The sequence below is a fragment of the Bactrocera neohumeralis genome, chromosome 6 (assembly GCF_024586455.1).
Source record: "Bactrocera neohumeralis isolate Rockhampton chromosome 6, APGP_CSIRO_Bneo_wtdbg2-racon-allhic-juicebox.fasta_v2, whole genome shotgun sequence".
NCBI lineage: Eukaryota > Metazoa > Arthropoda > Insecta > Diptera > Tephritidae > Bactrocera > Bactrocera neohumeralis.
The window spans coordinates 5,980,430-6,001,339 of record NC_065923.1 but is presented as its reverse complement, the minus strand read 5'-3'; the positions used below and the strand labels follow the sequence as shown (position 1 = coordinate 6,001,339).

Here is a 20,910-nt window from a genome sequence, read left to right as displayed (position 1 = left end):
AATACTAAGTCTTAAAATACAGTTAAAAGATACCATGTATTTGTATGTATTCAAATTTATGGATCAATAAATTAAAAGTTTTCTCAGAAAAAAAAATCTGGAAAATTCGCTTTTTTCAGCCTTCTAACTATATATAACCCCATAAATTACCTTGAATTTGCTCATACGAAATATATTTTACGGCCTTTATTTAAAAAAATAAATAAATTAAATAAAAAGCAATTGATTATTTAAAAATTTTAGAGTTTATTTTTGCTAACTGCTTGTTGAAATTAATATTACAGCTCTGCATATATTTAATATATAGCATATTTAATTCAGTTTATTTTATTTAATTATCCATTTACAGCTACTTTCCGCTATTTTAGACTAATTAAAAATCCATTTATCCTTTATATAATTTCTTCTCCTCACTTACACTACATACAAATAGTATGTCTACTTATATGTAGTACGGACAAGGCTAGTATATTTATTACCTACGCTAATGTTTAGATTATTTACACTTATTGGATTGACTTAAATTGTAATTTATTTTAGATTAATCTTTACAAATTAAAATCGTTTAAAAACACAACAGTATTCAAGGGCGGGAGGCTGCGAATGAATGCGCAGTGCGAATACTTTTTCGCCTCAGTATTCTGCCAGCATTATTCCTACTAAATAAACAATCATTTTAATATAATTTACTAATAATCAAAGGCAATTGCACGCACACACGCATAATTAATTGAGAAAAAGTCTGAACACAATTCTACACATTTTTTCGCTTTAGTTTTTGGCGCCGAAATCAATTTTCGTTTAATTGGCTAACATAAATTTTGAATAGTTAAAAAATTAATTTAATAAATACAATATAAAATATTTGCTTAAAATTACTTTAGGCTTCGAATAATCGCAAACATACAAGTATTTAGCTTAAGCGAATTCATAAATAATTTTTTTTTAATCTCAGCCGGCAGAGCGCTTTTGGCGACAGTCACTTCTGCGCTCAAGAACCTCGCACACAATTGTATTTGTGTATGTATGAATGTATCGCGGTGCGCTTATGCATTTTTCATTTTTTATTTCGCCTTTTCGTTTTCCCCCTTGTGCCGTACTGTTGCGTTTGGAAATGATGTGAATACAAAGTTCATGTGAAACCAGCGTTAAAGTAGTTCCATGCTCAAATTAAATAGATTTACATAACTGCCGTACATACAGACGTAAGTGTGTATGTGCAACATATTGCAGCGACTTAGACTATAAATTTCCCCCTTGGCCCCTAGGCATACGCATACAGGAATTTGTTGCTAGTTAATGCACAACTTGTTCACGCTGCGCCGTACCCGTGTCTTTTATCTACTTCTCCTGCCCCACCACCACACTATGCCATCTTCGCGATTTCGATGCCATCAAGTGTGGTGCCTGCAACGGCAGCCACACGCCGCTATGTGGTTCCGTTCGGCGTGCACGTGTTACAGTCTTTGCTATTGCAATTGCAATTGTTGTTGTCCGCCAGGGTTGTTGGTGTGCGCGAACGTGGCGTCATGCCGCCTGTCGCCGCGGCGGTCAGCGGATAGCAGTCCATGGCGACCAGGCTGCTGCGGCTGCTGTTGCGCTCAGCGGCGCCGGCGGTAGCCAAGTTGCAGCTGCTGCTCTTCAGCGACTGCAACGATGTTGTGGGCGTGGCGCTTTCGGCCACGATGCTGTCTAATAGTATTTGCTGCTGCTGTTGGTGCAAGCGCAGCTGCTGCTGCTGTTGGTGGTGATGATGGTGGAGATGGTGGTGTAAGTGATGGTAGCCACCAATGGGCACAGTCACCGAGAGTGGCGGCGTTGGTATGCGCTCGATGGAGGCGGGTGTGGCTGTGGGCGAGACGCCGATGGTGGTCAGTAGTTGTGTGCTGGTCGCAAGACCGGCCGTTATGGAAGGTGGCGTGGACGCTTGCAATGAGCTGGCGCCGTAACTGCAGGCGGTCGTCTTTAGCGATGACGCAGTCGATATGGGCATAGATGCTAGGGGTGTCGACGCGAGTGCCGATGGCGTTGATGATGTGGATACGGCAGGCGATAGAGCTGCCGCTGCTAGGGCTGCGCCACCAGCTGCGGACGCTATCGATGACGTTGAGGACGATGTCGATGCGGGCATGGACGTTATAGACGCGGACGTGGGCAGTGAGGAGCACGCCGACGTGGAAGAGGATGATGATGCGAGCGCTGTGGGCGATTTGGGTGAGCTTTTGCGCGAAAAAAGCTTTGTGATCACGTTTGGCTTTGATTTTGGTGGATGTTGCTGTTGTTGTTGTGGCTGTGCTGCTGCCGACGTCGCGGGCGCCGCATATAGCGTTATGTTGGAGCCGCTAAACGCTGACAGCGCATTAAAATTGTAGGATGATTGTTCTGGAACGTCTTTTATGGTTTTGTTCGGCGGAGGTTTGATGTAGGAACGCGTTAATTCAGATTGCTGTGGGTGAAGAAGAAAATCGCAGTTAAATAGTGTTTTGCTAATAAGTGAATGCACTGAAACCAACCTGATAGCTTGCGCGTAGTTGCATGCTGCGATCCTGACCCCATTCGCTATCCGGCAGCGGCACATGGTGTGGGCAACGTGGCGTGCGCTGCTGCTTCGGCTGCTTCGCTTGCTGATAGTGCTGATGGTGGTCGATGCTGTGACTATTGCAGGAACTATTGCTGCCACAGGAACTGCCCGATATGCTGCTGCCGTAGCCGCCGCCGGCGCCACCGCTCCCGCTGCCCATGCTGCCGTACTTGAGGGTGGCCGCCTCGATGCCGCCGCGCATGAAATTGCTGCTGCTATTGCTGTTGCTAATACTTGTTGTTGTGCTGCGTGCGGGCATGTTGCCATTACGCGCGCTACTTGCACTGCTGCACGCCGATTGCTGCTGCTGCTGTTGCTGTTGCTGTTCTTGTTGTTGCGTTGACATGCGCTGGTAATGTTGTTGCTGGTTATGGTGGTGTTGGTAGTGTTGTTGTTGGTATTGGTGATGATGCTGTTGCTGATGATGGTGGGAATGTTGATTGTGATGCTCTTGATTTAATAGTTGTTGCTGCTGTTGCTGACTCTTATTGCCACTACTGTTGGCAGTGGTCATACAAGCGCTCGTACAGCCGCCGCTTGTGTTGTTGCTACGGATCACAGTTTCGCTACGTACTAAAATGTCTCGCGCCGGCAGTGTCTCCACGCGCATTCTACAACTATATTGCCCTCTGTCAGAAAGAAAGGGAGAAGAAGCAGAAGGTACATAGGTTAGTTTAATGCCTGTCACTCAAATCTGTGTATGTGTGCGTATATGTGTGTTTGTGTTTGCATTGTCTTATTACCTGTCGTCAGGTGGTGAGTTAAGTGTGGTGCGGGTCGGAACGCCGAGCCGCTCCATTCCCGCGTAGCCGGCAGTCTGTACCGATAGCATCTGGAATGAAGAAGAAAACGCTTTTGTAAGAAATATTGTTATAGTCTAATGCAAATAAATTCGAGCAGTATATGTACATATATACATATGTATGTATGTATGTATGAAGTATATTGATTTTAAAAATTTTCAAACATTCAACGACAATTTTGCTGACGTCATTTAAGCCTGACAGCTGTTTCGGCGACAAAAGCTAGATTTACGAAAATGCTTAACAGTTTTACATAAGTTAACTTCTGAGGGACATAAAATAAGTGTGTCTTTCGCAATGACAGCTGTCAACAAAAAAACTCTCAATTATGTAGTTGTATTTGAAGCATAAGTATTAAATAGTATCTACAGAGGAGAATTCAAGTTTTGGACCCACGCTTGCAATAAGAGGCTTAGTTAGCTCTTTTTTGCAATAGGTTCTTTTCATTTAAATCACGAAATTTTCTAACCCCACTTTAGCTGAAAGACTCGCAAGCGTCGCAGCCAGCTACGGCCTTTCCTGCCAACAGTCACGCTCGAAGTATAATAAAAAGGACAAATAGTAAGGCACACTTGGCGCTCTCAAGCACTTGTTACATACATATGTATGTATGTATAGGAAATATATATACATACATACATATGTATATGTGTACACATATATGCAGCATGTAAGCATGCACCAATACAAGTCAAAATGCAGCGAATGAGAATAACACGTTTCCTAGAGAAGACTTTATTTTTCTTTTATTTGCGCATTTTTTCTACAATTCTTCTAGCCCGGCAGACTGAGTGTCTGAGAAGACGACGTCGCCGGCGTTGGTGACTGTGACTGCAACGTTGTTTGTCGGTTATTACTATTCCTGCTTGTCTGTCTGACTGACAGCGTCTCCGCCATCGCATTTAAGTATCCCACTTGTGTACGTATGTCCGTCTGCATGTGTGTGTTTTCAGATATGAGCATGTGTCTTTTGTTGTAGACATCTTGTGGGTTTTTGGCTTTCTATTTGTTTGTCTGGCAACTGTATTACATGCGTGGATGTACATATGTATGTATGTATGTGCTCATGATTATACCGCCATCTCTACAGAATAGTCACTTCGTTGGATGGTTTTTGTTTCAATTTTTTTGCCCGATTTTTGTACATTTTTTCACCACTTCAGCCGGGCAGACAGCGTGCTGACGCTGCAGTCGCCTCAGTTGGCGGAATGCCAAGCGAAACAATGTATAAAAAGTGTAAAATATAAATAGAAAAGAACTAAAAAATAAAATTAAAGCAAACACCTAGAAATACCACGAAAATTTAAAGAAGACACATGGGTATGATCCCGGTAATTGACGCAAAAGCGATTACACAAACCAATATATAAATATATGTATAAAGCAGCAGAGGTGTTTACAGCATATTCGGTTTCGCAGAGATAATATTTAGGGTTTTCAGCGGCATCAAATAATCTTATTTATGGCTAGACACGGGGACTTAGGGTTTTAGATATTTCAATCGTCAGACGAAACGTTTAAAATATTTTAATTTTAAAAACTAATTATTTTTTTGTTGTTTCGTAAAATATTTTGTGGTTAAGTATGCTGTAGAGGTACTCTTACACAATACATCATAAGCACATATCGTTACCTAAAATGCAAAATAACGTAGCAACACTTTTCATAAGTTTATAGGCGAAGGAAAAAACGATAGAATAGAAACCAATAATATTGAAACAAAATTGGAGTATTGGTTATTAAAAAACGGTTATATATTAGTTACATATTGGTTATCATACATTCATATTGAAACAAAATTTTAGTTTTGGTTATAAAACGGTTATATATTGGTTATATATGGGTTATCATACACTCATATTGAAACAAAATTTGAGTTTTGGTTATAAAACGGTTATATATTGGTTATTATATCTGACAACGATTTAAAATTTTTTTTGATGATACGTTGTTTTGCATTTTAACTGACGATATGTAAGTATATGTATATAGCGAGCGGAATCTACGATACCATATTTTAAATAAATCTCATAAAGCGCACAAATTCTTTTGGCAGCAGCCAAATCACAAAAAAAAAAAAAAAAATAATAGGTAATAATTTTCGCCCAAATATTGGCAACGAAAGATAAATCCACAGTATTTTCCGCTCCGCAATAACAACAACAAAAGCCAATACGAAAATAAATAAAATAAATGCAAACGTCAGACAACACTGCCCACCACAGCACCTATAGCGTGTGACCAAAAATTCATGAATGAAAAACTTTTTCGAAAATTGAAATGAGAAAACGTCTACTAAATTGAATTAAAAATAAAACAAAAATTCCAAAAATAAATAACAGGCGAATTATGAACACACACATACGCTATAAGGAGAGTTATTCATTTGAGGTATGCTATGGGGCAATGAAATGAAATTCCTTTAGGACCGCAGCGCATGAATAAGGAAGTTTTTTCGCAACTAATTTAATGCATTTAAGTAAGTAGAGAGAAGTATGCGCATAATCACGTTGCCGCTGTTTGGAGCTTGTAGTTGACCACATAACCTCACTGTCACGAGAGAGTCTAGCACCAGCGCTGCGCCCACTTGGCCGCAGGAGGTGCCCGCGTTTCGTGTTTCGCTTTTCGCATTTGTTTGTTTTCCTATGCGCTGCGCGCTCCTATTTTATTTTACTTTACTCGGCTTGTTGTTTTTTGCTTTCCCTACCCGCGCGCACTTATACGCCATGGCCTACAAGCCAGCCAGTCGACGGTCAACCACCAACGGCGCGGCTAAGGCCTGCCAACCAACGGTCAGACATGCAGCCAGACAGCCAGCCGGACATTGCACATGGCTACATACTAGTATGTGTACTTATATTGGACGGTGCCCCGCAGAGTCGGCGTAGCACCGCAGCTGTGGACAGACAAAACAAAAAATACCTTAACCCCTTCGCATGGCGCGCCTCACCGCCCCACCTCAGCCCACAAACGGTACTCGCATTTTGCAATGACTGCTACTTGGCTTGTTTGCGCTATGCGCTGTTGTTGTTGTTACGTTTGTTGGTGGCTGAACTGTTGTTGACTAGGCATTTATTTATTTAAGTTTAATGTTCTTTTTTTTGCTTTTCGCCTGTCTGCATTCTCCGCCGTTGTTTTTATTTTTTCTCTCTAAATATTTGTGTGTGTTTCATAGCTTTTTCATTTTGCTACATTTGTTTTTGTTTCCTCATATAATAACGTAATTTAATTGTTATTGTTACTGTCTGTTGCAATTACTTTTTTGTTGTTTTGTTTTGATTTTTTTCGTTTTGTTTAAATTTTCATCGCCAAGTGGGCTGTTTAATTATTTATAGTGTTATGGCGGACGCGAAACACACTTTCAAGCAATAAACTCGTGTATTATAGACATTTAACAGTTGCTTAGAAGAAATCAGAACAACATTGGTAAATAAATTTATGAAATTATTGAATTGCAGTCAACTTAAAGCGCGAGGTGAGAACTATCGTACATCTCGAGTTTCCAACTTTGCTACTCAACAGTACAGTCAACTGGAGAATGGGTATACAGATACAAAAAAATTTAATAAAAAAAATGTATAAAAAAATGTTATGAAAAAAGATTTATAAAAAACCAATTAATAAAAAAAAATGTTTACAAAAAAATTATAAAAAATCTTTATGTAAAAAATTTATAAAAAAAAGTTTGATAAAAAAAAATTATGAAAAAAATGTATAAAAAAATTTATGAAAAAAAATTTATGCAAAAAAATTATAAAAAAATAAAAAATATATACATATAGTGAAAAAACATAAACTTTTCGTTTTCAATTTATTTCTACAGAATAATAAATTTCCTCAAACGAGATTATCTTACGATTTATAGTCAAATTGCGGCTAGGTGGGTCGTTGTGACTTAGGAAAGACCACAATAGACCTTAGATCACGGTGTAATCCTCATCTATTTACCTTATTTTATCTTATATGTAGTTAAATAATTAATTATAAAGAAAGTCATAATTTTTATTTAATTGTTCTGGGTTAGAATCCGAACTGTTATAGTATCTTATAAAACAATTAAGAACAGCAAAAACCATTCGCCCTGCTTGTTTGGCAAAATTTGACTAAAAACTACATACATACATACACACATATTTACAGACTTGAGTTGCTCGACTGACCCCCTAAAGCCGCAGAGGTCTCTAACCGCCGAGAACTGGTTCGGCACGGAGTTTCAAAGGCAATTAGTCTTCACCAGATCACTGACTTGATTCAATGTGTTAAAGGCGTCACTCAAGGCAATAAATAAAATATGGTTAATTGCGGTGTAATCAAATTTCAGTGAGTTTTTGAAGTTAATTCTGAATAATTAGGCAAAATTACAGCACAAAATCATATGAAACTGTACACTTTGTAAGTAAATATTTTGATGCAAATTTTTTGAAATAAAATGTAATAAATATTTAAAAATAAATTTTGTATACAAATTTTAATTTTGAAGGATATTTTTAAAAAATATGCTGTTTTTATAAAAAAAAATATAATTTTTTGTTGTTTTTTCAATGTTTTTGTATTTTAGAAATAAATGCTTAGAGACACCAAATCTGGCGGAATTTCCTTGCAATTGAAACAACAACACAAGCAAACATGTATGAAATTGCGTACGTATATTTTTTAGCATTCATAACGAAATTATATATTTACATCTGTATCTGTATACATATGTATGCATATATTTTTCATTAAACAGTTCATTTATTGCGGTGAATGCCACTGTCACTGCGTTGATTTTACTTTGGAGTCACACAGTGAGTTTGTTTGCGTTAAGCGGGAACGTGGTGGGTCGCGGGAGTGTGAGGTGACGAAGGTGCAGCGATGACGCAGTGACTCGCTTGTGTTGTTTTTGCTTTTGTTTTTGTATTGACTGTTATGGTAGCTGTTATTATTGCCTACGCGCCTACATACAAACACATAAGTATGTATGTAAATGCTTGCATTTGTTGTTGTTGTTGATGTTGTTGTCGCTACGTTTTTACTCGTCGCATACATACATATATTTACGAGCAATTACTCTTGTTGTTTGTCTATGTTGTTGTCGCCTGTTGTCGGTTATTACTGCGCTTACAAGTATTGCGCTGCTATTGTTGTAGCTGTTTTTGTTGTTTGCAGTCGCCGCCGCTGACGGTTCATTATCAAAATGTGCCAATTAAAGTTCAGTGGCATTGCATTTTGTGTCAACGTCGCGAGCATTTGGTGCGTCTACGCTCTGTTTTCTCGTGCCTTTGTTGTTAGTGCCTTTGCTGCTGCTGTTGTTGCTGTTTGTGTTGTATGCAGTTGCAGTTGGTTGTGTTGCGGGCGCTGCTCGCATTGTTTGCAGTTGCGATCCGTAATCTTTAGCTTTGGCGAGTATGCGCTGCCGTCACGCCGTTAATCGCGGTGCGGAGGGAGGTGGTGGGTGCGGAACGCAGTGGCAGACAGTAACCATCAGCAGCAGACGATGTGAACGCATAAACAAACAATCAGCGACAGAGTGCAGCCTTCGTTGGTAATGCAGGCGGGTGAGCGCAGGGGATGCCAATGTGCACATGCGTACAAACATACATATACACTCATGTGCCATAATGCAGCTGGTTAAAAACAACAATAGGAACAGACATTCCAGCAATAACAACTTAAATACTTCCCATTTGCACTTGTGCACATTTATTGTTGTTTTTGTATATGTGTGTGTAGCATGTGAGTATGCGAACGCAGTGTGAATGACTGCATACATACATAAGTATGTATGTATAAGCACAATTTTACGAATTCTCCTGCGTGAGCCAGTGAAATTTAAGTAAAATTGCGCTTGATAATATTATTCTCAAACTAGTTTTTAAATCCAATCCAATCTGAATATTCAAGCATTTCAAGATAAATAAAATTTTCTGAAATTAAAACAGCATACATCGAGAGAGGATAACCGCTGAACTCGATTTTAAGAAAATTGCATTATTATTATTAAAGTTCTTCTTCTTCTTAAAGTTGCTTAGAAATAATCCGAAAAGTTGCATTCTTCAAGCGAAGTGAAGTCAACTTTTTATATAATTTTTGAAAACAAATAAAATCATAGCAGGATTAAATTCATCGGAAATGAAAAATGAAATAATGAGTATTAAAGAACACGCACCATATTTTGGTGGTGATCTGATGTCGGGGACGAATGGTGTTGATTTTTTAAGAGTAAAAAACGGTTTATCTAGATTTCCGGAAAAACCACGAGTTTTATAAAAACGGTTATATGGCAATGTTGTAGGTAGTGAAAAGACCTATCACTTCTGTGCAGAAAATTGTTTCACATAACCTCAAAATTTATGAGAAAAATTCAAATAACCAAGCTTGGATTCTCTGCTTATGACGTGGAATGTGTTTACGATAAATAAAACCATATAATAAATTCATTATGAAATACAAATTGCAAATAGAACTAGAAAACAAGATCTTTTAATTCTATAGGTTTTGCTGCGCGCCTAAATATATACTATTATTGCGGTGCCATATTTTGATATTCTTATTAGTTATTCACTTGAAATGTGGGAATATTGAATTTCTATTGGTGTAAAATGTATACCAATTTTTTACAGTTTCCAAAAAAAAATATTTTTTTTTTTTAAATTTCTTATTTAATTCTATAACATCTCTAGAATATTGTCTCAGACTCTCAAGTTGATGTGACTAGAGGTCAGCTATTAGTCCTAAAGCTTTTAACGCGTTTATCTCGAAACTTTATTTTCAACGTCGGTTGTCAAGATTTCTCGCGCAGTCGTTGATATATAATTTACAAGTTTTTTAACGAGGGATTATTATGTTCAATTGCAACTATTACTAAAATATGTTCAGAAATTTTTAACAAAATTTATATTTGTTTTTGTAAAAATGTCTGCCAAAATTGCAATTTTCACTTTTCTTGTTATTCCCTTGACCAATATCTATTTTATGGTCTTAATTAAAACAAATAATTTTTTCTTTCTACTTTTGAAGTTCTTTTGTAAGAAGTTCTGCTGTCAACGCGGAGCCAGTTTTTTCTCGAGAGACTGCTAGAAATGACGTCATGCCGAGTTTTGAATATTTTCCTTCGGAAAAAAAAACGAAATTGAGCTTTTTCTTGCTTACGATTCACTAGCTGACGCTGTCAGATACTAACCAGTATATAACCACTTTATAACTAAAACTAAAATTTTTATATGAAAGAAAATTATTGAAAATAGGCTATTTTCGGCACTTTAACTCAGTTTAGAGCTGAAAAAGTAGTATACAGTGATTAAAAAATTATGAGTCAACAACAAAATGTGCTGAAACGAACAAGCTTTAAGACACGTACATTTTGTTACAAAAAAATTCAAACGACGAAATATTTTTAGATTTTTTTGAAAAACATATATACATATGTACATATGTATGTACATATTAACATTTTATAATAATTGCTTTTAAAAAAATATTTGTATTTACATGGCGCACCCTGTACCCATTTATTTTAACGATGTGCATATTTGCCGTTTAACTAGCGCAGTTTATTTAAAAAATAACATATTTACATATATATACTCGTATGCTTCCCTTCACTTGTTAAAAAGTTGCTCAAGGGCTTAAAGCGGAATTGCTGGCAACACACATTTATACATATGTAAGCTTTTATATACATACATACATAAGTGCATGAATGCCTAGAGGTTGCTTATAGGAATGTAAACATTTGTTTCTAAAGTTTCATGAACACACACACACATTCATACATACACATATATACATTCATACTGGCATTCCAACGCTATTTTTCCAGCAATGCGGTCACGTACTGCTGGCAATGAAAAAAATTGCACTAATTATTTAACGACATTGAAGAGTAAACTAAATTGAGTTGTACTCTGTGCGAAGAGCAGCAGTGAATTCGCAGAAAAAGTTACCGATTCGCATTGAAAGCTTAACTATACGCACACATACACACATGTACATATGTATTTTCATATACTGAATATTCATAGAGATATTTATTTATGTTTCTATATTTATATGTATATTTTTCAACTTTTTGCGCCTGTTTGCATTGCAGATTTACCATGAATGACAAACGATGCACGTTCAAGTGGCATGCAGCATTTTGCATTGCGTTTGGTCAAAACAGGATGTTTTGTATTGGATTACATTGGCTGCGCTAAATATCAAACAACAGACGGTTGCACATACATATATATGTTGTTATATATATTTTATATGTTATATATATGCATGTGTATGTGGATGCAGATAGCAGATTTCATTAGCATGCTTATAAAAAATTGTTATTGTAACATGACACTTTAGTGCTTTGAAAAACAAAAAGCCGAATGTAAACAGTGTTTACTCATATGTTTTAAGAATGCATATGTGTATGTACATATGTGCATGAGGATGAGTATATAATGTCAGCGACAAAAGTGACTTCACGGTTGACAGTTGCGTCAAATGCCAAAATGTTGAATATGCAAATGTTGAGTCATTTCCTGGTGGCAGCCAAGCAAAGTTAAATTAATTGGGGAGATAAAACCGTTAGACAGCAACGAATTTGTGTTATGCAAAAGCTCGTAACGCACGCGCAGGAGAAAAAACAACGCTTAAGTGAAGACTGAACCGATTTGATTGAACTGCTTGGCTTGTTGGATGTAATATGCGTATGTTTTAAGCAAAAGGTGTAAAGATGCCACCTATTTCAAAAGTTAAAAAATGAAAAATGAGTATATACGGGAATGTTATGATTAAACACTACTTACTATTTATACTATTATACATATTTTTGGCAGGGTTACCACCTCTTTTAAAATAAAAAATTCAAACAAAAATTATAAAATAAAGCAACACATATATCAAAGTGAGTCGGCGTAAGAGTGCTTGCGCATTATTTATTTGAAGAGAGTTGCCACATTTTTATAAAATTAAAATAATAAAATAATTTGTAGGAAGAGAGTTGTCACTTTTTTATAGAATTAAAATAAAAATTAAATTCCAAAATATTTATTGGAAGAGAGTTGCCACATATTTACAAAATTAAAATAATAAAATAAATTCATAATTGCAAAATTGGAAAGTATTCCGAAAATTTTATATTAATATCTAAGTATTGATAACACTTACGTTGATACTAACCAAATAATTAATAAATTCTATTTTTAAAGCGTAAAGTATTTCATATTGAAACATCCGCAAATGATGCCACTGTCTTTGCTTCACCATGGAAATATTTCCACCAAATTTTTTTTTCGTTTTAATATGCTCGTAAGATCGTTACGTTTTGAATGTAATTCCATTTTGAGCTTTAAAATATAAAATAAAAAAACTACTGGCAGCTGGTGTTTTTTGGCCATGAAATTTAATTGTTGTCCTTCGCAGCATTTCTTTTATTTCTGTAATTATATGTACTGTGTATATTTTGACTCTCATTTATCGCCCATAACAAAATACGACATTCTTCAGAATGTTCTTTTCATGCGGAGCGAACTCTGTTTTTATCCTTTTCCTTTAGTTAAAAACGCATTTACTCCTACATAAATACACACGCATGCATATATACGTACTTATGCATAAAAATGTATCGCCAGATAATGCCTGCAGGCGATCGCGCCATAAATATTACATTACTGTTGCTTATCTTCACGTTCCCTGCTTTCAATGGGATTTTATTTTTTCCGATTGTCTGACGTTTCTTGAAGTTTTTTTCGATTTGCAAGAGCACACCATGAATTATTTCACTGTGTATGCAATGTGTTTGTATGTGTGTGTATTTATTTGCTTTGTGTTTTTATTTTAACTTTATAATGTTTTAATTACATTTCTTGCTCTTTTGCTTCTTTTCGCCACTTTTGGCGCTTGTTTTGTCTATAACCCGCAGCTATGATGAAAATGAATATATGCATGTACATGTATACCATATGTAAGTGTGTATGCGTCATTGCCCTTGGCATTTACGTCAACAGCATTTTTTGCCTGAGTGATTTTGTTTTGGTTTTCATTTTACTCGCCGCCGCATCAGACGGCGACAAGATTGTTAAATTACAGCTTTAATTGAGTAGCTCTTCTTAATATTCTCGCTTGCCTCTATTCTACAGGTTAAAGTACTTAGGCATGTAAAAAGTCGAGCTGCTGTTTTGCTCGAGAGCTCATAATCATTGTAAAAAATATATAGTAAGAATAAATGAATATTTTTATATTGCCGTATTCAAATATTTATATTTATATATAAATATATTTTTTTTAATTTTTTTGCAAATTTTTTTTTTTTAATTTAATTAAAAGTATTTTTTATTATTAATTCGGAATAAAACTTGGTTTTTCGAAAAAAAAATATATGAATTTGAGCTCAAAAAAAAAATATATAAATTTAAATAGAAAAAAATAATAATTAATAAAAAACCTATAAGAATCCCCCTGTTAAGCGAAAATTATTAAAAAACTAATCAATCAGAATCTGTATAATATCTTAATATATTCCCGAAATATCAAAGTCTATCGAAGTGTGCACATTTGTGAGTCAAATAACATCGGCTTTGTGGCAAAATGAGCTTAGCATCAAAAGCGCACGAATTTCGATATCTTCACACACACACACACATACACACCCATGTTTGGTTTTTGTGTGTGCTTTTGATTGGTAATGGCTTGCACGTGTCAGAAACTTGCAAATTTTACTGCTCAGCCTAATAGCATGTCTGCTGAAGGAGCTACCGACACCTTTATCAGCGGAAAGCAACTCACACACACATGTAAACTCCTTACCACACACCAACGACCTCAAAGTCACAATGTTTACTGCTGCCAGTGGTTCGACATTTTCAGCACACGAAATTGCATAGCTCGCTCGCCTAACGCTGGTTAGTTTGCCTTCGCAAGCTCATACTGCGCTCCGCTATACTTCGCACGCAGCGCCTTTGGCTTTCCACAGACGCGCCAATTGATTCGGGACTCCAAGCGACACGAAGCTGCTGGTCGCTTTACATTATATCTAAGTGTGTATGTGTGTTTGTATGTGGCGTTGTAAACGATTTTGCCTTCGTGTTTCGTATTAATTTTTGTGTGCATTTCTGTGCTTTTGCGGCGCTTTCGCAACAGACACTCAGCTGCTGAGGAGGAAGTAAAAGTCCTTGAAGTCTTCGGTAGACGCCTCAAATACTTCCACTTTAGACACTGCTGTAGAGTCTGAAATTTCATTCAGCTGAGTGCCACGAAACCATTTTCCCTCTCTCAAGAAGCTCGCATTTTCTTATGCCTGCCATTCACTTGAACGATTGTGATTATGCAACGCCTGCTTCGGCGAATTTCACGTCACTACCGCTATGTGGGCGTCATCGCTAACGTCCTTCGCTATAAAAGTTTGTCCTTTTTCTTTAATTCTTTTCTTTTTTTCAGTCTGCGTGCTTTTTTGTTGGCTTGGCTCGGTTTGTTTGTTGTTCGCTGGCATAATCGCTCAAGGAAATTCTGTCTCACGAAGGTACACAGCCACATTCTGATATAATCCGCTTCGCAACTGCCCACACAAATCAGCCAAGAAGTGGATCAAGAATCGGCAGAATTTCGCTGAATGCTTCGCAAACAGCGTCCGTTCGTCCGTAGTGTTTGCTTACTGAAAATTTTAATTTTCGATGAATATAAAAAGCATTTATGAGCCAAGCTTTCTTGTGGATTCTTATCGAGATTAGTTTAATAATATTTACTCGCGTTTTATGCTGAAAGTTTTATGAAGAAATTAGAAAAGCATTCTTCCACTTCAAATATGAGCAAATACAATTTCGCCCATCCCAAAATGCGCCACTTTCTTTGCTTAATGCTTCGTTTTCAACGCCTCTCTGCCTAACAATTTTTCGTTGTTGCTCGTTCGCTTTGTTGTGTGGCACGTAGGTGTCAGCGGCAGACTCGAAACTTTTGCCCCACAAAATGTTCCCTCATACATATTTAATGCAATGCTTCTTCATTTACTCGCCGAAGGCTCAAGTTTCCTTGCTGCCTTGCTGCTTTGCTGCTTTGTTTATTTGATTGGATTTTATTTGTTTGCTTTGCTTAAGTACTTTCAAATTTTTCTTCAAGGACGTCGCCCGTCTGGCAGTCTGCGCTTCTCATTTCCGTGTGGCTTAAGTTGCTCGTTATTTCTTGGCGTTTGTTTTGTTGCCTTTTTACTTATTGCTAAACGAGTGTGTGGCACTTTGAAATTTGAGCTGTTCGAAGTGGTTGGAAAGCGTTGCCTAAATGCTTAGATCTTGGCTGCTTCTAAGGTAACCCTTTCGCAAACTTTTCGGCAAGTAAAAAAGTACGAAAATATATTAAGTATGTCTGCTTTCTATTTGTTAGACTTGTGGGCATGTCATCTCTTCGCTTATACTTAGTAACCTTGTAGCAAAATAAGGCGCATTTGCCGAAACAAAAACTTGGCAGCTTTAATCCGATCAGCGCTGGTAAGCCTACAGGCAGCAAAGTTTCTTCAAAACCACTTTTGACAGATATTAGAAGCATTTAGTTTAGAGAGAAAGCATTGCACGCTTTTCTCAGCGTATATGTAGATTCAAATGTGTTGCCAAAAGCTGAGCCTGCCTGAGCGCCTGTACCTTTGTGTAGCAGCCAATTTTGATCCATCACTTGGTCATCAAAGCACTGCTTGTTTTTATGTCATTAATTTTATATTTGAAAACTGTTTTTATTACAGAATTGCGGCAGAAGTGCAACACTGTGCTGACAAAGAGGTCGATCAACGCAATATTACTCATACGCACCGTGGTACCGCTATATTTACGGTATAAAATCAATTTCGTTATAAATACTGTTTTCAAAATAATTCAGATTCTTATAAGTTTATTTAAAATTAAAAAAAAAAATTCTCAAATCCTTTTTTAAAACAGTATAGACAAAAATACACTCAGACTATTCTTCTGATAAAATTATCAGTATTACCTCTAAACGTAATTTAGGAATCATGCATTAATTAACGCACTTGTCTAGTTGAAAGCAATAGTATATATATATTATTAGTTCCATGCAATTTTTTCTCATAATCTAGCTGGAGAGCGATTAACAGCTGTATCGTGCCTGGCAATTTGGGTAAATAAGAAATGCCAAGCTTGTTGCAGCTGTCGAATGGAATAAAGTTTGAATGTAATAAAGGTAACTGCACAAATCTTCTAAAATATTGTGTAGTCTGCCTTGTTTTAATAGTCTCGACTGTACAAATTGCATATTATAAGTGCGTTGTTGCTTTTTTCCTATACAATCTATAAATATACCTACATATGTGAGTGACATTTATGTGTCTGAGTCTAAGCCGCAATACAAAAACAGTTGCTAGACGTCTAAAATACTTTGAAAATTAGATTGCTGTTAAGACGCGGCAAATATTCATTATAACCGTACCATAGCAACAAGCCCTAAATCCCACTTATACGCAAGGCACATGCACACACGCTGAAATATGCAGACATCCGCTAAATTTCGACACATATTTGAGCATAGCTTGGAAGCAATTAATGTCGACAACAGCCTGGCAACCCAATTACAGGACGCAAATATGCATAAATATGTCCTGCCTTCGCACGCACACACACATGCATAAACATATACAAATTACATTGGGTGGATTAGCGTATAACTTCTTAGCATACACTGACACACTCATATATACATACATTTACTTAAAAGCAGCATATGTATGTGTGCGTTTGAGTGAATTAAAATGGCGCCTACAGCACAGTTATCTATGTCAAACGCAAGGGCAGACGCATAAATTCATTAATAAAAGCCTTTTAATAGCGCTGTTGCGGGGCAGAAGACGGCGTGTGGCACGCGTTTGCAATTTCTAGCCAGACAAGACAGCAAACACTCACACACATACGCATACATATGCATGTTTGCATAAGAACAAGAGCAACAGTAAACATAGCAAAGTAAACAATTAAAGGACATTTACGCACACACACGCACACACTCAAACTCAAACACGAATATGCACAACAATATTTGGCATACGAGCGTTATTGTTGTAATAAACTATGCGTCTCTTGTTGGTGTGTAAACACATTTAGCACGGCAGACAAAACATTTTCCATTTAGCCAAACGAGCTGAAGGTGCGTTTGGCAATGCGCAGCCTCAACACATACAAACATATTTCCAAGTGGCAAATGTACAACTTCGCCATGTTTGTCTGTCCACATTTTTATGCCTTTTCGGCTTCAATCATTTTCCAATTCACTTAGCGGCGCATCACTGACGCACTAAGCCTTGCCACTTGTTCCTTTCCTCTCCACACGCGTTGTTGCTGTTGTTTTAGCGTCTGCGAATGCAGCCGTTAGCGCCGAGCAAAAGAGGAAATTGAAACATTAAAATTTTATCGTTTGCCAAATTTGTCGAAGAAATGCAATTTACCATAATTCGCATTGTTTTTGCACGAGCGGGCGGTGACTTACAAATGGCATTGCGCAATTTACGCGCTCGGACAGCTACAGACACACATACTCGCTTAAGGTTGTTAATAAATCGTTTGCCTTAACTTTATGGTCAAGTTGTAATAAAATAACGCTTTCGCAGTTGCCATAACATTTTATCGACAATTAATGATTGCGCACGTTTTTAGTTTTTAGAACTACGAAGATCACGAGTTTAACCGAATTCATATTTCTATCGGCCGAATTGGCTCGTTTTGTATGTATGAAACGAATGTTAAAACGAAGTGGACTAACGGTATAAGTTTTCCAGGTACTGTGAGCCCCTTTAAGGCTTTATGATACGCAAATATTTGCTGTTTCAAAATCGTCTTTAAGTAGAACAAAAGTATAAGTGAAGCTCACATGACTATTTTCTTCGCAATATTTGCCACATATGAGGCTGTGCCGTAATATATTGGTTAGTCGAAAAAGTATTTTCGTATTTTGTCAATAAGTGTCGTTGCAGTCGTTCGTATATCTCCAGTGCTACCAAATAACATTGTGTCATACCATAAAGTGTTGGAAAGGTGAGATTTTAAGCTTCTTTTAACCAAAAAAAATTACATTCAGGAAAGTTGAAAAAATGTTGCAGCTGTTCAAAAATGAGTGAAAATATTGAAGAAATTCGCTATATTTTGAAATTTTTGTATAAAAAAGGGAAGAATGCCACGCAAACCACCAACAAAATCTGTGAAGTTTACGCAGACGATCGTGTGCACAACAATGGTTCACTCGCTTCCGTTCTTGAAATTTCGAAATTTCGATTTACACTGATGGAATAATGTCTCTAGCGGCAAAATGGCAAAAAGTGCTCGACCAAAATGGTACATATTTGTTTATTTATTTATTAGTATAAATATAAAAAAAAGTTGAAGTTTGATTAGAAATACGAAACGACTTTTTCGACTACCCAATAATAACTCAGAACCAGTTGTAAGATCTCTCTAAAACCTCACACATAAATATATTTGTCGAAGGGGGTTCTATGAACCTATGAATAACGCTACTGATCCATACAACTACTTTCAGGTCTCAAATGGCCGCATAGAAAAGCGTACTCGTTAAAATGTTGCCTACATTTCGGCGCAAGCAGAAACTCAATTTAATTAATTGAAAGCTTTTAGTTTCTTTTTTGAAGAAAAAAATTTCAAAATATTCTTAGCAAGCAATTAAAACATAAATATTGGAAAACAATTAAATTTAAATTAGATATATGTCTGTATGTATGTTACACTTACGGGTACAGGATTGTCCGGCTCAGTGTGCAGAAGTGTCTGATCTTCGGGCAACAGTGGAATTGGTAATGTTAGAGCGACAGTGGCACGACGTTTCAGCGCCGTGACACGATAACAGTTTATGGCAACAATCAAAACGCTGATGCATGCGACGCTCAGTGAAATGCCAATCGCAATCAATAGTATACGACCTGAAAAGAGCCGAAAGAGAGAGAGAGAGAGAAATGTATGAGCAACAATTCATTATTTTAGCTTATAATATTTTAAATTACATAATTATGAAAAATTAGTTAAAAGTCGATATTTAAGTAGCATTAAAGCCGTAAGCCACGCAGATTGCGTGTAACACTGCTGCTGAGCACGCCATTCGCAGCGTTGCTCGAGCTAAAGGAGCGTATTAAAATTAATGGGCCTGGCGCAAACGCCCACAATGATTAGTGGAAATTAATAAATTGATGAAGTGTAATTGTATGATTTCCCAGCGCTAACCGAATTTATTGCTAACACATTACTGCGCATTTAACGGTATATATTTTTTCACGTTTTCCCTCTTTCGTTTTTGTGCGCCACAAAGGTGTTGCGTGTTTGTTGCCAGGCGCACGCTAAACAATGCAAATACAACAACAACAGCAATCGTCTATTTGTTGGCAACTTTGTAGGCGAGTGAATGCGAAGACCTTGAGACGCCGTGCTGAAGCGTGGCGTGCGACGCCAGACAGAAGGGCTAGACAGACCGGCATGTCAGCAACGCCACAACGCCAGCGCGCTGCCCGTGTGCTAGTTGGTCAACAACAACAATAGCAATAAAACAATTGAACTGCTCGCTAACCGCTACTACAAGGCAACATGAAGGCATACAATGAAAATGGCAGCAAAAAATCACTCAGGCAACAGTGATAAAAATAAAAGCGCAGCTGCTGCCTCACGCTACCTGCCATCAGCTGCTGGTTTTGCTCGTTTTTGCTGAGCGCCTGCATTCATTAGATATATTTAATTACAATTTTCATTATGATTGCGCGCAGCAATATTTTTTCGCCGCAGCTCAGCCATGCAACCATGCACACACATACACACGCACACATGTACGTGTGCTTTTCACAGTCGCCTAAGCATAAATAATAATGAAAGCAGAACAAGAAGAAGAAGAAAAATCATAGTCAATATTTATTTAAGCATTTTGCTGTCGTCGCTGACGCAGCTGCAAAGCAAATTGCATGTAATCAGTTATGACTCCGAACAATGCAGCTGCACCGTCTCCCTGCCAATGCGGAGTGACGCTGCTGTGCTGTTCCGCTCGGCGGTTGCCACACAAAGCTGCTGGCGTGTTGACAGCAACATTTGACACCCACAATTGACACCTCATGCATCAGCGGCGGCAGCAGCAACGGCAACAGCAGTTGCCAACAATGGTGAATATACACTTTTTATACACACATATGTACATGAGTGTGTGTGTCGGTTGGCTGTCAGTTTTCGTGCGTATGTTGCTGTCTTTTGTGCGGTTTGGCTCTGCAGTTGTTTGACATTTTGAAATTAATGGAGTGAATTTGATTTACAACTCAGATTGTGTGGAGGAAATTATGATTACCGTTGGCTATATTTAGATATTCGCGTATTTATGTGGAATATTTACTCGCCGATTTCACTGTGCTTTTGTAGGCATATGTCTGGGCAGCAGACCGGTTTTTCCTTTGTTAATGCTCGCATGCAATTTTTATCTAGCGTGAAATATAGTTTCGAGCAAAAATTACTCACTTTTTAGTTATTTTCATTTGACGTCTGAAAATAGTACATATCCGACTATTATAAGTCTCGATTTGAGGTACTCGGGAGATTG

The 20,910-nt window shown here is 37.3% G+C and overlaps 1 protein-coding gene across 4 annotated transcripts; it reads right to left on the bottom strand.

Moving 5' to 3' along the window:
* Positions 1-226: 226 nt before the first annotated feature.
* LOC126763056 (AF4/FMR2 family member lilli) lies at positions 227-19,260 on the bottom strand. 4 transcript variants are annotated; one of them, XM_050480238.1, is made up of 4 exons: positions 19,077-19,260; positions 3,325-3,413; positions 2,514-3,210; positions 227-2,446 (listed from the first exon to the last, which is right to left on the bottom strand). In XM_050480238.1, the coding sequence occupies exons 2-4, from the start codon at positions 3,411-3,413 to the stop codon at positions 1,430-1,432; spliced, it is 1,803 nt and encodes a 600-aa protein (XP_050336195.1). In that variant the 5' UTR covers positions 19,077-19,260; the 3' UTR covers positions 227-1,429. The 4 variants fall into 4 exon arrangements, with proteins under 4 accessions (XP_050336195.1, XP_050336192.1, XP_050336194.1 ...); XM_050480235.1 differs by lacking the exon at positions 19,077-19,260 and adding an exon at positions 4,024-4,526; XM_050480237.1 differs by lacking the exon at positions 19,077-19,260 and adding an exon at positions 3,854-3,872.
* Between the last annotated feature and the right edge of the window lie 1,650 nt (positions 19,261-20,910).

What these genes read in the sequence shown, in the direction of transcription:
- LOC126763056 (XM_050480235.1), bottom strand. Translation starts at nt 4,062, where the DNA reads ATGCTTACATGCTGCATATATGTGTACACATATACATAT. An exon ending in AACTCACCACCTGACGACAG is followed by an intron (nt 3,211 to 3,324) that starts GTAATAAGACAA and finishes TCTTTCTGACAG; the next exon opens with AGGGCAATATAGTTGTAGAA. An exon ending in AACTACGCGCAAGCTATCAG is followed by an intron (nt 2,447 to 2,513) that starts GTTGGTTTCAGT and finishes CTTCACCCACAG; the next exon opens with CAATCTGAATTAACGCGTTC.